The sequence below is a fragment of the Bombyx mandarina genome, chromosome 02 (assembly GCF_030267445.1).
Source record: "Bombyx mandarina strain Sakado chromosome 02, ASM3026744v2".
Lineage (NCBI taxonomy): Eukaryota > Metazoa > Arthropoda > Insecta > Lepidoptera > Bombycidae > Bombyx > Bombyx mandarina.
In genome coordinates, this window is record NC_143209.1 from 2617916 (window position 1) to 2634322 (window position 16407).

At 42.8% G+C, this 16407-nt stretch overlaps 1 protein-coding gene across 2 annotated transcripts; it reads right to left on the minus strand.

Moving 5' to 3' along the window:
- Positions 1 to 7586: 7586 nt before the first annotated feature.
- Positions 7587 to 14131, minus strand: G6P (Glucose-6-Phosphatase). 2 transcript variants are annotated; one of them, XM_028172888.2, is made up of 7 exons: positions 13916 to 14131; positions 12880 to 13044; positions 11608 to 11799; positions 11262 to 11392; positions 10305 to 10501; positions 8927 to 9048; positions 7587 to 8490 (listed from the first exon to the last, which is right to left on the minus strand). In XM_028172888.2, the coding sequence occupies exons 1-7, from the start codon at positions 13966 to 13968 to the stop codon at positions 8271 to 8273; spliced, it is 1080 nt and encodes a 359-aa protein (XP_028028689.2). In that variant the 5' UTR covers positions 13969 to 14131; the 3' UTR covers positions 7587 to 8270. The 2 variants fall into 2 exon arrangements, with proteins under 2 accessions (XP_028028689.2, XP_089591072.1); XM_089734946.1 differs by having other exon boundaries at positions 14020 to 14109.
- Between the last annotated feature and the right edge of the window lie 2276 nt (positions 14132 to 16407).

A 16407-nucleotide genomic window follows, 5' to 3' on the forward strand; every position in this document is an offset into this window, starting at 1 on the left:
CCCACTATTCTTAGAATTGTAGATGGTAAAACGTAAAATTGATTTACTCTCGATTAACTGACGAGTTATTCTAAGAATAAGATTTACTCTTGTTTGGTCGAATCGACCCTTTTTTTTTTTTCTCGGGCCGGGGGCCGAACCTCCTACGAGGTCCCCGCGCCTAGGGGGCGCGCGGGGTATGTGAGACTCAACGATCTGCAGGTGTTGAGAGCAGATCGCGGGCCCAAGGATTTTAGGGCCCACCCACTAAACGACTCCCCTGCACTCTTACACCCGACGTCCGATCTCCGTCCGGGGTCAGAACCCGTTCAGAGTAGGGGGGTTCCCGCGGTCAACACTACAACCAGACACGCGGCGCCACCCCGAGGACGCCCGACCGACGGGTCGTCGAGGCGATAGTCGACGACCAACGACGTCGGTCTCCGCGGTACGGCGGCCCTACCAGGCCGCCCGGGCGGTGCCGCTGGTGTTCCGGGATACCCCGCTGGGCCAGAACCAGCCTGCCGGGTCGGAACGCGATACACCGCCGACCGGGTTGCTCTTCAACAGTATGTTCGGCGACGACAGCGACGACGAAAATGCGGACCGCATCGCAGTCCGCAGCCGCCGACGCGCCGTCCCGTCCTCCTGGTGCCAGCGCGCTAGAGTGACGGTAGCGTGCGGCGCAGCCTCAACCCCCTTAGGTCGCCCCGTGACCATCACCGGGAGGAGACTGCCTCCTCATAGGGGCTGGAGCTGGACAAACGCCCTCCTCCGAACCCCGGCTCGACGGCGGCGGCACGGCGCCGAGAGGGAAGAAGAGCTCTCCCTCTCCCGTTCCGCCGCCTCCTTCTGCGAGATGGTGGACTCGCAGAAGTCGAGCATCGCCTGCCAGGACTCGTCGCTGCCGAGCATCGTAGCCACGACGGTCGGAAGCGACAAGTCCGGTCCTATTTTTGCAACGAGGACGCGGCGCTGCTCCGCGAAAGCGGTGCAGTACCCGAGCGTGTGCTCCACCGTGTCCTCGTTGCAGCCACTGCAGTGGTGGCACTTCGGCGTCGGCTCCCTCCGGGCGACGAGGTGCAGGTAGCGACCGAAACAGCCGTGTCCCGTGAGCACCTGCGTCGCTCGGAAGGTGAGACGTCCTCGGTCGCGATTCACCCAGTCCGAGAGGACCGGGCGGATCGCCTCGACGGTCCGTCGCCCGTAGGCGGGGTCCGCCAGGCGGCGAGACCACGCCTCGAGCACGGCACGCCGAGATTGAAGCTTCCGCGCTCGAACTTCCGCCGCGCCGGGACGCGGCTCCCCCCTGGAGCGGAGATCGCATCGCCACGCGTAATCCGCAGCGAGCGCCTCCGCTTCCAGGTCCCAGGGAGGCGTCCCAGCTAGCACGCACGCCGCCTCAAACGAGACGGTGCGGTATCCACGAACCGCCCTGACCGCAATCGCGCGCTGCGGACGTCGCAACGCCGCAACGTTGTCGCGGGTCAGGGCGTGGCACCACACGGGAGCCCCGTACAGTGCCATCGACCGCACCACCCCCGTGTAGAGGCGGCGCACCACCACGTCAGGCCCCCCGACGTTCGGCAATAGCCGACTCAGCGAGCCGGCAGCCGCCATCAGTCGGGGACCTAATCTTTCAAAGTGAGCGCGGAAGCTCCAACGACCGTCCAGTACGAGACCGAGGTACCGCAACCCGGTTGCCTCGATCTCGACGCGAACGCCTCCGATCACGAGGTGGGCCCCCTGAGGCGGCGCTCTCCGGGCCCCGTGAAACAACAGGGCCTGGGATTTATCGAGCGCCACCTCCAAACCCAACCTTCGGATCCTGCCGATGACGAAGGCCACCCCCGCGCAGGAAAGACGGGCAGACTCTCGCAAGTCCCTCCCCCGGGCCACGACCAAAGTGTCGTCCGCGTAACAAACTACGCTCAGACCCGGAAGAGGAGCACTAAGGGCGCTACGCAGGACCCAGTCGTAGCCGATGTTCCACAAGAGAGGGCCAAGGACCGACCCCTGTGGAACACCGCGCTGGACGGGGAAGCGGAGCACCGCCCCACCGTGCCCGGTGCATACGACCGACCTGTCCTCGAGGTAGGACCCGATCAGCCGACGGAGGTACGCAGGGACGCCGTGATACTCCAGCGCCCCTGCGATCACCGACCAGGGCAAGGTGTTGAACGCGTTGGCGATGTCAAGGGACACCGCCAGTGCAACCCCGCCCCGGCCGACAGCCTCATCAGAGAGGGCACGCACGCGCATCACCGCGTCGATGGTCGAGCGGCCCTCCCTGAATCCGAACTGCTCCGCTGACAGATCGGGACCCACCCCCGTCAGATGCTGGACGATGCGGGCGGCCACCACCCGCTCGAGCAATTTTCCAGCCTCGTCCAGCAGCACGATGGGACGATATCCCGCAGGTGAGTCCGCGGGGCGTCCCTCCTTCCTTAGCAGAACAAGTCTGCCCGTCTTCCACTGCTTCGGAAACCGTCCCGACTCGAGGCAGGCTTCATAGAGCCGCACGAGTCGGTCCCCAAGGGCACCGAAGGCCAAATCCCAGACCCGGCCGTGAACACCGTCAGGGCCGGGGGCCGCGTCCTTCCTCCGCATCCTCGACACGGCCGCACGAATCTCCTCCTCCGAGATGCTCGGAGGGACCACCTCAGCAGGGGCATCACCGCTCACGCTACTGCGTGGTGGCGCGCCCATGGAAGGGGGCTCGAAGCTCCTCTCCATCCGCGGGAACAGCCCGGAGACAATCTCCCGCAGCTGCTGAGGCTGGAGACGTTCCGTCACCGGGAGCGCCCACGGCCGCAATTTCTTGCGGACCGTTTGGTACGGGCGCCCCCAAGGATCTTGGTCAAGCGTCTCCAGGAGCGTCTTCATGCTCTGTGGTCGAATCGACCCTAAGCCAAGTAAATAATAAGGAATAAAGATTTTAATGGCCGCTAGTTGAGTTTTCTTCTGTTTCTAAAAACTTACGAACAGTTCTACGGGTATTTAATATAGGTAGCAGCTTTTTGTAGTTGCATGAAAGTGTTGGGTTTCAGAGGTTCCTCCCGATCCACTAACGGTGCTTCTAGGTACTTCAAGCACCGGCCACCGTTCTCGTCGAACCAGTCGCTCGCGACGAAGGGCTCGACGAGTAAATTAACTCTCAGACACAGCCCACTGAGTTTCTTGCCGGATCTTCTCAGTGGGTCGCGTTTCCGATCCGGTGGTAGATTCTGCGAAGCACGACTTATGCTAGGGTTCGTGTTAGCATCGTTGTCAGGTTTGAGCCCCGTGAGCTCACCTACTAGTTACGGTTACGCTGGAATAGGCTCTCTAGGCTACCAGCTTAGGTAGGAAAAAAAGGTTTCAGATCAATTAACTTCAGGCTGTGGTGGAGGTGCTTAGGGACAACGCCAGTGGTGGAAATGACTATTGGTACTATGTAAACTTTGTTATAATTATTATTCTTACCTTGGCCCCCCTCTCTCTTTCTCTCTGGTGGCGCCGGAGTCCGTTATCCCCCTCGACCGGGTATCCGTAAATAGATTCCCCAGTGATAAAAAAAAAGGTATTTTGGGGGGAATTTTGATCGGGAGTTGGGTTATGGTGAGGTAAAGAACCTCTGACAAACCGAGCACGACTAGTAGCTTAGGCTACCAACAAGGTAAGTAGGGGGAAAAATTTCAAATCTCGCAGGCATGTAGGTACCAATTTTTGTTCACAATTCAAATTCAAATTCAAAATCATTTATTTCAACTTAGATGTCAGTATGACACACTTGTTGAATGTCAAAATATAAATAACAATGTTAACTCTACCACCGGTTCCAAAAAAAGTCACAGTCCTGAGAAGAACCGGCTAAACAAACTCAGCGGGCTTTTTTTTGTATTATCTCTATTTTTTTTTAAATACGTTAAAATATTTACAATAAAAGAAAAAACAAATCAAAAAGTACAATTAAAAAAATAAAATAAAAAATAAGAAAAATGAAGGCCGGGAGCGAAGGCCTCATTCCCACGTAGTGCCATCTAGTAAATAATCCTTAACATTATAATATGCCTTGTTGCACAAACGTTCCTTGACAGTTTTCTTAAATCTATGAACAGGTAGTAGTTGAACGTTTAGTGGCATCTTGTTGAAAAGTTGTACACCCAGCCCCCTAAAAGAGTTGCTTATTTTCTTAATCCGAGCCGCCGGCAACGCAAGCCTATGTTTGTTCCTAGTGTTCACATTATGCAAATCGCAGACTCTGGGGAATTCTTCAATGTTTTTACGCACGTACAATAAATTTTCAAAAATGTATTGGGACGCTAAAGTTAGAATTTTGATTTCCTTAAACTTGTCCCTCAAGGATTCCCTCGGGTGCATATTATAAATAGCACGAATAGCCCCCTTCTGCTGGAAGAAATTCGTTTCGACATCGGCAGCATTGCCCCATAGCAAGATTAAAATCAAACGCGTATAATACCCGTATTAATTGGTAATAAGGCGCACTTCATTGATTACAATGAATCAAATTGATTACTTAAGACATACAAAAAAAAAACATAACGTTCTTTTAAACGAAATAAAACAAGAAATTTATTTGAATAACTTTATTTTACCCATTTATTTAATTTGCCAAATAAAACGTATTAACTATGGAGGGTAGAGGTAAGGAGAACCGGCTCATATGGGAGAAGCTTGAAAAAGTGTCCCACTTCCCGCCAGGTCTCTGTCATGTATTATTAGTGCACAAATTCCTTATGAAGAAAGTGCTACGCCGGTAAAAGTAACACCATCTATCGCCGAATAGCCGAAACGAATATCGAAGAAACTCGTAAAATCGAGAAAGCTCGATGTGTACAACGTCATCTATTGTCAGATAGCGGAAACATACATCGAAGCTACTCGACCTGCCCAGAATGTTCTCGATAAATCTAGGAATGTCGTATCGACTATAAAAGCGTTGCAGAGATGGCACGCAGTCAGTGAGTTAGCGATTCTACTCGACACGAAACAGCCAACGGATCACCTGAAGCGAAGCGGAAGAAGTGAATTGAAAATTTTAAAATGTTCGTTAAGTTTCCAATTTGTATTTCGGTAAAAAATTTATTTATCCCGAAGCCCAGGGCGTAACAAAAAAAAGCATGTCATTGATTTTTTATCGTATTTTATGCGTCAAAAACATAAAATTAAAAAAATACTTTCACAGTTTAAGCTCGCCTTTATTATTACAATTGAAAACTATTTTTTCGACTGTTTTGTAAAGCATTTCAAAAAATCGAAAATAATATCGAAGCTTGAAAGGCAAACGTGACTAAGCGACAATGCGTGAACTTTACAGTAGACTAATTTAAATTTGATATACCTGAAAATAAATTCTATTTTAATGAGTCTATCTAGCTGTAGGATTGAAATGATTTTAATAGGCCTAGAAATATATTTTTTTTTTGCGCATCGAATACGGTTATTGCCTATCATTTATGTACAAAGCAGTTATTGTCGCTTAGTCACGTTTGCCTTTCAAGCGTCGATTATGATTACAATTGAGAACAATAAACGCGCGATTACACCGTAATAGTGACATTGACTATGTCATTGTATCTTGTTTTTACTTCCTACTCTAACACTATCGCTATTTCACTGAGTTTTCGAACATTAAGGCGAACACTTTTTCAACTTGTCCCCTATAAGAGATAGTGCTCCTTCCCGTCATACAACAAACACAAAACAAACCGTTTGTAAATAACAAAGACGTACCCTAAAACAAAACAAAGAATTAACACTTAAAAAAATCACCATCAAGATTAATGTCAAAAAGGACTTTACGTCACTGTCACTGTCACTATGACATTTCCGTGTATTTTCCGTTTGCCGCAAACAAAAAAAATGTTTCGAGTAAATATTTATTAATATCTTCTAATCTATGGGGAAAATCTTTGGTAGTTAATTGTATTAAAAAAAAAAGTAACAAAACTTTCTCAAGGTACCCGCATTTAAAGAAAATCACAATTATTACACCAACTGTGGTGTGGGTAGTCTTGCTTACTTTTAGATATTCATGTCAGCTTCATTGGCAGAAAACCAAAAAAATCGTTACAGGCCCACATTGAATTATATTTCCCAATATTTAATGATGGTCACAAATGATTTTATACCACGTATAAAATACACATTTGGTGATAAAATTAAAAAAAATTTTTTTTAAAGTTAGTGAAGCAAAAAACGTCGCAGTGTGGATGTAAATGGCGGTTCTCGGTCCATTATGAATTGTGGATCAATTATTTAAAGATACGGACACGCAAAGTGGACTTATTATATAATTAGCGACCCGCCCTTGCTTCGCTTCGGAAACATTAAATTTTATTATTGATAGCCGAGTCCCGCGATGTTACCCGCGGTTATTTTCGTACTGCGGGTGACGCCGCAGGGCGAAGCTACTCTAAAAAAAGTAGCCTAAGTTACTCCTTATATCATCAGCTACCTATCAGTGAAAGTCTCATCAAAATCGGTCCAGCCGTTCCAGAGATTAGCCGGAACAAACAGACATATAAAAATTATAAAAAAAATTTTATTTTGGTACCTTTATATATATTCATATGGTACATGTAAAAAGCGGTTATTTAAATATTACAAACAGACAATCCAATTATATTTATATGTATAGATTAATAGTGAAATTGTGCGTATCAGCTTCGACGTGCCATTGGAATTTACTCTTTAAGTCATTGAACATAAAAACAAACAAACTAGGTTACCCGGTCTTATAATTATCCTAAATGCATTTATTTATTTTTATTCGCATAAATTTATGAATATTCGACAAAGTATTACACATAAATCGCGTTAATTAAACAAGACATGTGCTGCCATCTATTGTCGAATTTCGAAATATTGTGCTACTAATTTATAACGTTAATAATTATTCACGCAACGTGATCTATGTACATTTTCAGTACTACTTCCTCAATTTTGCAGTCAAATGTTATTACATTACTAAGTGAGATAAGTTAAGACATTTCACTTAACCGACACTAGATGGAGCTAGGCAATTCGATATAGTTTTTACTACGGAGGGTAGAGGTAAGAAGAACCGTCTCATATGGGAGAAGCTTGAAAGTGTCCCACTTTCGGCACTAAATATCAGTTCAGAAATCCTCCAGAATGGCGCTAGCATAGGCACAGGGTATGATATAAATTGAGCAGTTGTTAACCGATTGAAGTATGCTGAGTTAGGATATTTATATATATTTAATGACTGGAGTAGTTAGTGACAGTGTAATATACAAGACCTCACATGTTTACGTAGTCCAAACTAATTTCGTCAATATAACCTAAAATTATTGCTGTGGTAAAACGTGGAGACATCGATTGCATTTTCTTATCAGATTTAAATAAAATACTTTTTGTGATTTTGTAGTGCTTACAATTCTTTCGCCCTTTTTTATTTCTATATCTTATTCAAATAACTTTGAACGCCTTTTTTAAAATTTACCCGGTTGCTACCGTAGCGCCACCCTTATTTAGCAGATTTTAACGGACACTTTTTCACACACAGAGACGGTTCTCCTTACCTCTACCCTCCATAATTATTACGTAAATGTGCTAATATTAATAATAATTGCACTCAATTTTAATTAAGATTTATTTTGCACTCCATTTTATTACACCATCATATTTTCCTGAGTCTTTAACACTAATCATACCAACACTTACTGGTACCTATTTCTACCATAACGGGTAGATAACGGTATACGACAAGTAGTACTCAAAATAAACAAAACAAAACAAACAAAAAAGTATAATAACTGTAGTAGAAAAGTCGTGAAGTCAAAAGTGCAATAACAAAATGGGTCAAAATGGGTCATTTGACCCGTTATAGTATGTTTAGTGTTAAACGAAATACTATTTATAAAGAGAGTAAACTTTGAAAATAGGGTTTTAAGCAATTAAACTCTACCGATGAAATATAACTTTTTTTTTTTTTTAATGTTAATGGCTGTTTTTTTTCTTCTCCTTTGCTATAGGGGATTCCCCGGCCGCCATGTTTTCATATCGACGCTTCAAAGGCAAACGTGACTAAGCGACAATGCGTGAACTTTACAGTAGACTAATTTAAAGTTGAAACACCTGAAAAAAAAATCTATTTTAACGAACCTAGCTGTAGGATTGAAATTATTTTAATAGACCTAGAAATATATATTTTTTTGCGCATCGAATACGGTTATTGCCTATCATTTATGTACAAAGCAGTTATCGTCGCTTAGTCACGTTTGCCTTTCAAGCGTCGAATTATGAAAACTCAATCTCTTCACTCAATCGTTTTTGCTTTTCGTAAATGGCCACATGGCGATCGCCGGGACCGCTCTGAGCAACAGCATGGGCTTAAAGAAACACAGCGCGTAATGCACAGCGTAATACTGGAGAGTATTCGACGTGCATATGTTGTCTTTCACGTGCTTATAGCCGTAGAGGACTAGGGATGTCGCGAATATCGATATCAGTATCGATCTGTCTTTAGAGTTGTGTCGATATCTGCGTTGGGAAAAAGAAAACTACTGTTTAAACTTTTTTAAAGTTACGGTACCTAAATATGGTATAAAGTTTTTATTGACTGGATGGCGCAGTGATTAGCGTCTCTAATTACCTGACCGAGGGTCGTGGCTTCGATTTTCACATTGAAAAAACATTATTGTGATGATTTACTTTTCTTTGCTCTTTGTCTGCTATTTATGTATACATTAAAACGTATTGGGGCCAGACGACCGTACGAGACTTGTCCCTGGTCATCATTATTATCATTAGAGGTTCCAATGTTTTGGTAGAGCACACTGCTACCCAAAGTGGGTGTGAAGTTTCGATTTTGAAGTATAGGAAACCGCACCGCATCCACCTAGTGATGTCCATGGACCGATAACGGCGGTTGCTCAGCTAAAAAAAAACATAAATTGAGTGGAACCGAACGCCGTACCTTGCGACGGCCGGCGTCACAGTCAGCGCCCAGCCGAGGAGGTAAGCTGTCGATTCGACCAGGGCATACAGCGGGGTGGTGGAAACGTGGATATCTTCAGGAGTCTCGCACCAACGGAAAGCCTGCAAAATTTGATTACGAGATTACTCTTGAGTTAGGTAGGCAGCGGCTTGGCTGCGCCCCTGGCATTGCTGAAGTCTATGGGCGACGGCAAGCACTCACCATCAGGTGGGCCGTATGCTCGGCTGCCTACAAGGGCAATAAAAAAAAAAAAAGAAGTTAACTGGACCCCGCACGGATAGGTTCCACGGTCCTGACTATTTCAACTACGAAACTCCCGTACGAAGGAAACAAACATTGCGCAATAACAAAACCGTGACGTCATTCTTTTGATTACTTAGGGGGCGTCCATTAATTACGTGAGGCGTTTTTGAGAATTTTTTGACCCCCTCTCCCTCCTTGGTGAGATATCGTAAGATTTTTCTCAACTCCCTTCCCCCACTCTGGTGGTAGGACGTCTTGTGAGTCCGCACGGGTGGGTACCACCACCCCGCCTATTTCCGCCGTGATGGAGTAATGCGTTTCGGTTGGAAGGGTGAGGTAGCCGTTGTAACTATACTGAGACTTTAGAACTTATATCTCGAAGTGGGTGGCACATTTACGTTGTAGATGTCTATGGGCTCCAGTAACCACTTAACACCAGGTGGGCTGTGAGCTCGTCCATCCATCTAAGCAATAAAAAAAAAAACTCCTCTAATCTCACGCAAGATTCTTCAAAACTTCTATTTGGACGGTACGCGTGGTGGATTATTGAGAAAAAAAAACTTGCTCCCAAAAGAACTTCTAAGACCCCCCTTCCCCGTAAATGAGATTTGGAAAGATTTAGCTTGACCCCCCCCTTCCCTAGATCACCTCACGTAATTAATGGACACCCCTTACTCCAACCAAACGATCTTGATCCTGGAGGACGTTAGAGGTACATTAGAAGTTTCAAAACTATTGCATCGTGGTCAGTCCTTCACGCGTGTGCAAAAATTGTCAAGTTGATCAGACATTTAGAAGTCGGCGAAAATGACCTTCAAATACACCGTTAGATACAGCTATACAAAGCTAACAGAAGCGGGTTGTTGAAAATAATGAAGACTTGCTAGGATCTCAGAGCAAGTAGCGATTCGCGTTGTGAGTATCACCGCAAATTGATACATCATACAGGATAAACTTCACAATTGACGGCAGGCAGCGGCTTGGCTCTGTCCCTGGCATTGCTGAAGTCCATGGGCGACGGTAACCACTCGCCATCAGTTGGGCCGTGTGCTCACCAACAATGACAATCACTAAATATCTCTGGACAACGAGAAAGGTCACATAGTCCCATTACCAGTTTGATGGTGTACTGGGGATCGCATCCGCACGCCACTAGGCCGTAGTAGGTGAGGATGGCAATGACAGTGGCGATGCCGGCGGCGAGCGCGTGGCGGCGGACCAGCGCGCCCCCCTCGGTCCCCGCGCGCCCCCCCCACTGCCAGACGCAGGGGTCCGACACGTACAGACAGAGGGCCGGGGCCATGAACGAACCTGGATAGTTAGTGTGTTTTAACCATCGATATCTCGTCGTCTTCGGACAATTAATAATAACATTAGGCAATTAGTAAATAGATTAATTATTTATTAGAAATTACTTATTAGAGTCGTCGTGACCTAAAGGATAAGACGTCCGGTGCATTCGTATGTAGCGATGCAACGGTGTTCGAATCCCGCAGGCGGGTACCAATTTTCTAATGAAATACGTACTCAAAAAATGTTCACGATTGACTTCCACGGTGAAGGAATAACATCGTGTAATAAAAATCAAACCCGCAAAATTATAATTCGCGTAATTACTGGTGGCAGGACCTCTTATGAGTTCGCACGGGTAGCTACCACCGTCCTGCCTGTTTCTGCCGTGAAGCAGTAATGCGTTTCAGTTTGAAGGGTGGAGCAGCCGTTGTAACTATACTGAGACCTTAGAACTCATATCTCAAGGTGGGTGGCGGCATTACGTTATAAATGTCTATGGGCTCCAGAGTAGAGAGTGAGATGAGGACTGCCAACGTGACCTGGAGGGATGTCAAGGAGCAAGCGCAAGACAGGGTAAAGTGGAGACAACTTGTGAGGGCCCTATGTACCAGCGGGGTACCCTAGGACTACAACAACATGGGCTCCAGTAACCACTTTATACCAGGTAGACTATGAGCTCGTCCACCCATCTAAGCAATAAAAAAAAGGAGGAAGAGGAGGTGGCTGGTTCTGACCTTCAGAACCACCCGTACAATCTAGTAGAAGCAGTACATCTCACCAATCAGCGCCCCGAGAATACACTGGTGCGGGAAATGGGTGGCCACGTACATCCTGGCCAGCATCACGGACCCAAGACCCACCACGAACAACGTGTAGCCGACGTATTTCCACCACCAGAGGCGGAACTTTCTGGAAGCAAGTTTTTTTTTAGACATTATGTGGTTACTACCCACCTTGAGATATAAGTTCTAAGGTCTCAAGTATAGTTACAACGGCTGCCCCACCCTTCAAACTGAAACACATTACTGGTTCACGGCAGAAACAGGCGGAGCGGTAGTACGTACCCGTGCGGACTCACAAGAGGTCCTACCACCACTTATCAGTCTATCCTTCTGAAATCATACCTGTCATTCATGAAATGTTCTGCCCACATTAAGAAGAGTACAAGCAGAGCACTAGCGGTCGCTGTGTGTCCTGAGGGGCTGCCCGGACCCGTCTCACAAGTCTGTGGGTATTGTCGCAGTCTTGGACGGTGGATACCATCGTAGAACGAAGTCTCCCTCACCCACCAATAGGGTCGGTCTTCTAGAAGCCACCTTTGCAAATAGGAAAAGTATAAAATAATTAAAACCAGTAAATCAATTTTTTGTTTTTATTTCTTAGATTGGTGGACGAGCTCACAGCCCACTTGGTGTTAAGTGGTTACTGGAGCCCATGGACATCTACAACGTAAATGCGCCACTCAACTTGAGATATAAGTTCTAAGATCTTAGTATAGTTACAACGGTTGCCCCACCCTTCAAACCGAAACGCATTACTGCTTCACTGCAGAAATAGGCAGGGCGGTGATACCTACCCGCGTGGACTCACAAGAGGTCCTACCACCAGTAAGCCACCATTTAGGGATATTAGTTCTATGGATTCACTGTATATATAATTTACACCAAAAAGTACTTAAATTATATTCACACAAACAAGTAAGAGTATAGAACACATTTTTATTGTTCTGGATAACCTTCCTGAACTGTCACACAGTCCCACAGTATAATCAGCATGCAATAATTCATTTCAAAGAACACATCAAAGTCAAAGAAGACGCCTTAACCCAAAGGATAAGGCTCTTGTTATACTTATATTGAACAACACCTGTCAGTGTTCTAATAATAAATCTAATTATAGAATAAAATTGTAAAAAAAAACAAAAAAAAATGTGTATGGCTATGTGCTCTGGTAATCACTTAACAGTAGATGGGCCATTAGTTTGTTCACTAGTGCATGCAATAAAAAAAACATATTCAATGTGTTTAAATAATGACAGAGGGGAATGTTCAATATGACTTGGAAGTAATTATTCTAACTTTATTTATTTATTGCTTAGCTTTATGCATTCACATTGTATGATCTCTGATCTCTGGTAACCACTGAACACCAAGTAGGTCATAAACCTCTTTCTCAAATGAGGGTTGAAGGGTGGGACAGCTGCTGTAACTATAGTTGAGCCCTTAGAACTTATATTTCAAGTGGTGGCGCATTTTAGTTATAGATGTCTATGGGCTCCAGTAACTACTTAACACCAGGTGGGCTGTGAGCACATCCAATCAATAAAAAAATAAAAAAAGTTTTTTGGTCATTCTCATTTTCCTACACTGTATCATTAAAACATTATCATTGTTCACCATTTCATAACAGCGTTCAGCCAACCACCGAAGGCCATGCAGAGCAATAGTTGAGCAGCAAACACAGAGTCCACGATGGAGAGCAGCGGGAATAGTATCTCGGTCATATGATGTGGATTTGAGACATGGTTGACTAGTTTAAAGTAACCCTCAGAACCTTCAAACCTGGAAATGTAGAGCAAAGTAAAACAAGGATGTGTTGCATAGAAGAGAAACTGTCTCACAAATAGCTTAAAACCTCTGCATTTGATTGTTTGCAAGTCAGACATTGGTAACCATTTATAACAAACTAAGTCATTTACAGCTAAAATTAGGTATTGAAATAAAAAAGATCAAATACCAAGAAAAATATTGTAAATTAAGGCTATACTTTTTTTATTAACTTGAATGCTGTGAAACCTGAGTACAGTTTAAAGTTTATCAAGTCAGGAATCAATATAACTGCTATTTTAATTGAATATTCTAATTTATTTATGAGATCAAAGCCTCCTTAGTGATCCCAATACTGACTAAAAGTAAAAAGATAAAAATCTTATTAGAATAATAGCTACATCAGCTAACTTTTCATAATTGATTTGCAACCAGATGAATATTGAATTTTTTCTCCCTACTTATAACAATATTGTATGGTTTTGTGATGCAATGTACTTTACTATTGACATGATTTGCGATTTTTTTTATTTTTTATTAACAAAAGAAGTTTTAATGTTTATTTATATTAAGATTAAATTTCATAAATCAAAAAACTGAAAATATGATATGAATATTTATATTACATTAAAATATGATTTAGCCTTAGTGCGTTTTACTATCTAGTCTAAATATTGACAGATTATTTAACTTCAGCCTTCAGTATTTGAGACGCCGAATAAAAATGTCAATAAAACATGAAGTTGTAGTTTGTTCGTGAAAATAGAACAAAAACTATCCGGTTTTTTCTGTTCAAATTAAGTGCTGATGATTTAAGAAAATGGGTGGTTGTAATCATGGCTCTAGCAATGATGCGGCAGAGTTTATAAGCAAGTTATATTTTTACCAATCTTGAACAAATTCAATACAGGACACGCCTAATGCATATAATCGCTCCATCGGGAATACTCTGTAACTTATATTTGTTTTAAATTATCATAATTTTATTACACTTCGTTCTTTTTTTGTTCCATTACATAATTTCGGAAGTGTTATTCATTGCTTATCGAAAATAATCAAAACATTGTTACGTTAATACATGCTGGAATTTGATTTAAATGTCAAATGTCAAAATGTCATACTTCTAGATTAACAAAGCAAATGTTGAAAAAAACACTAGGTTAAAAATATCAAAATATATTTATAATTTAATTAGATTTACTACACAAATAACACATTTACATAAAACGTAAGATATTAATGTAACAATTTATTTTGACTGTATGTAAACTTGTTAGTTTGTTACTCCCATCTAGCGACAAATAGAAAAACTATCAGATTTTTTTCTATTAACAATTATTCTACACTAGATGGCAGTACCACAAAGCTTATCACTAACAAAATATGTTTCAATTAGTATGTAGTAATTAGTTTGAGTTCTTACCTTATTAGCATCTATACGAAAAAAAAAAATTTACACAACTTTCATAAATAGAGCTAGCAGGAAAAAATCGGTAAAACGTTTTGAAACTATTAAAACTATATTAAACTACACTTCTCTACTGAAAACATTGATTTAAATTAAAACCAACCATGAATATGTTTAAAAAGGAAGACGCAGTGAATCAAAAATAATAAACGCTTTAGTGGCTGAATTCTCAGTTGCTAGTTTCAGCTGGTTAGATGGCGCTGTAGGGTCTACGAGGATTATACATTAATAATTGAATATTATTTCTTCGACCGTGATACAGCGCAACTCTTAAGTTTTGCTTTGAAGTTTAAAACTAGCTGTTAAATTCGGATTCACTCGGCCGAATTACAAAACATAAAATACCTAATCTATAAATCTATATTGTGTCATTGTTTAGTATTACTAGAATTATTTAGGTGCTTTAGACCTAAATGTCAAACAAAATTGTTATTACAAAAGCGATTTTTTTGTTTTAATGAATTTAAATGCTAGTTCTTGCAGTTTCATATTAAACTGCATGACGCTTTATTGGCTTCTATTTATATATATAGCTATTAGCTTCAGACGTATGTATGTTTGTAACGGAATCTTTGAACATGATTTTGACTCCCTTCAAAACGTTGGAGCATTAACTCGAAATTTGGCATACCTACTTATTAAAGACCGATGCATGCTATCAGTAGTTATAAATATTTTATGAATAGATATGAGTGGAAGGGCTATTTTGATAATATCCTGAAAAGCATCCCGCGCTTTTTTACAATAAAATAACTTTTTCTTACACTATTTTTAATTCAAATTTATTAAAATTTGTTTTCTATGTTTTAGTTGGATTTTCTACAAAAGCGTAATTTCTTAGCTTTTTTTAAACTATTATTTATTAATTAGAACGTTTTGGATTCGCTTTAGAAATTCAAGTTCTTGCTTTAAAGGCTTGAAAGGCAAACGTGACTAAGCGACAATGAGTGAACTTTACAATAGACTAATTTAAAGTTGAAATACCTGTAAACAAAATTTATTTTAACGAATCTAGCTGTAATAGAATCTAGCTAGTAGCTGTAGGATTGAAATGATTTTAATAGACCTGGAAATATTTTTTTTTGCGCATCGAATATGGTTATTGCCTATCATTTATGTACAAAGCAGTTATTGTCACTTAGTCACGTTTGCCTTTCAAGCGTCGGTGTGTTTTCGGAAATTATCGCGAATGACAATGCTGATGGTGATCGTGGTTATATGGAAAACCTATGCCTCGTGTGGTTTTCCTAGCGTCACAGGACGTGTAAGCTAGCTCGCGGGGCTCAGACTGGCGAGTTTGTAAGACTAGTCCTAGCAAGGGCAGTGCTTCGCAGTATCTGCGACCGGTTCGAAATCGCGACCCATTGAGAAGATGCGGCGAGAAGATCAATGGGCTCGATTTCAAACAGGGGAGACTACTCACTGATTATATTATTTAATTTATTTATTTAAAAAAGTACTGCCACATAACAAACTGGTGGTCTATACTGGTGGTAGGACCTCTTGTGAGTCCGCACGGGTAGGTACCACCGCCCCGCCTATTTCTGCTGTGAAGCAGTAATGCGTTTCGGTTTGAAGGGTGGGACAGCCGTTGTGACTATACTGAGACCTTAGAACTATATCTCAAGGTGTGTGGCGCATTTACGTTGTAGATGTCTATGGGCTCCAGTAACCACTTAACATCAGGTGGGCTGTGAGCTCGTCCACACAGCTAAGCAATAAAAAAAAAAATAAAAAAAAAGTGTGTGTGTCCGCTCCGACGCACGACTGGAGTTTACTGGATATAAAAAATTAAACGAAACAATACGAGAAATAGTTCTATATTACGACAACACGATACACTACAGATTATTAACAAATTAACGAGACACAAAACAAACGACTAACAAATATATGAAAATACAATAATG

What these genes read in the sequence shown, in the direction of transcription:
- G6P (XM_028172888.2), bottom strand. Translation starts at nt 13,968, where the DNA reads ATGGAGCGATTATATGCATTAGGCGTGTCCTGTATTGAATTTGTTCAA. An exon ending in ATTGAATTTGTTCAAGATTG is followed by an intron (nt 13,045 to 13,915) that starts GTAAAAATATAA and finishes CTACATTTCCAG; the next exon opens with GTTTGAAGGTTCTGAGGGTT. An exon ending in CCCAGTACACCATCAAACTG is followed by an intron (nt 9,049 to 10,304) that starts GTAATGGGACTA and finishes CAAATTTTGCAG; the next exon opens with GCTTTCCGTTGGTGCGAGAC.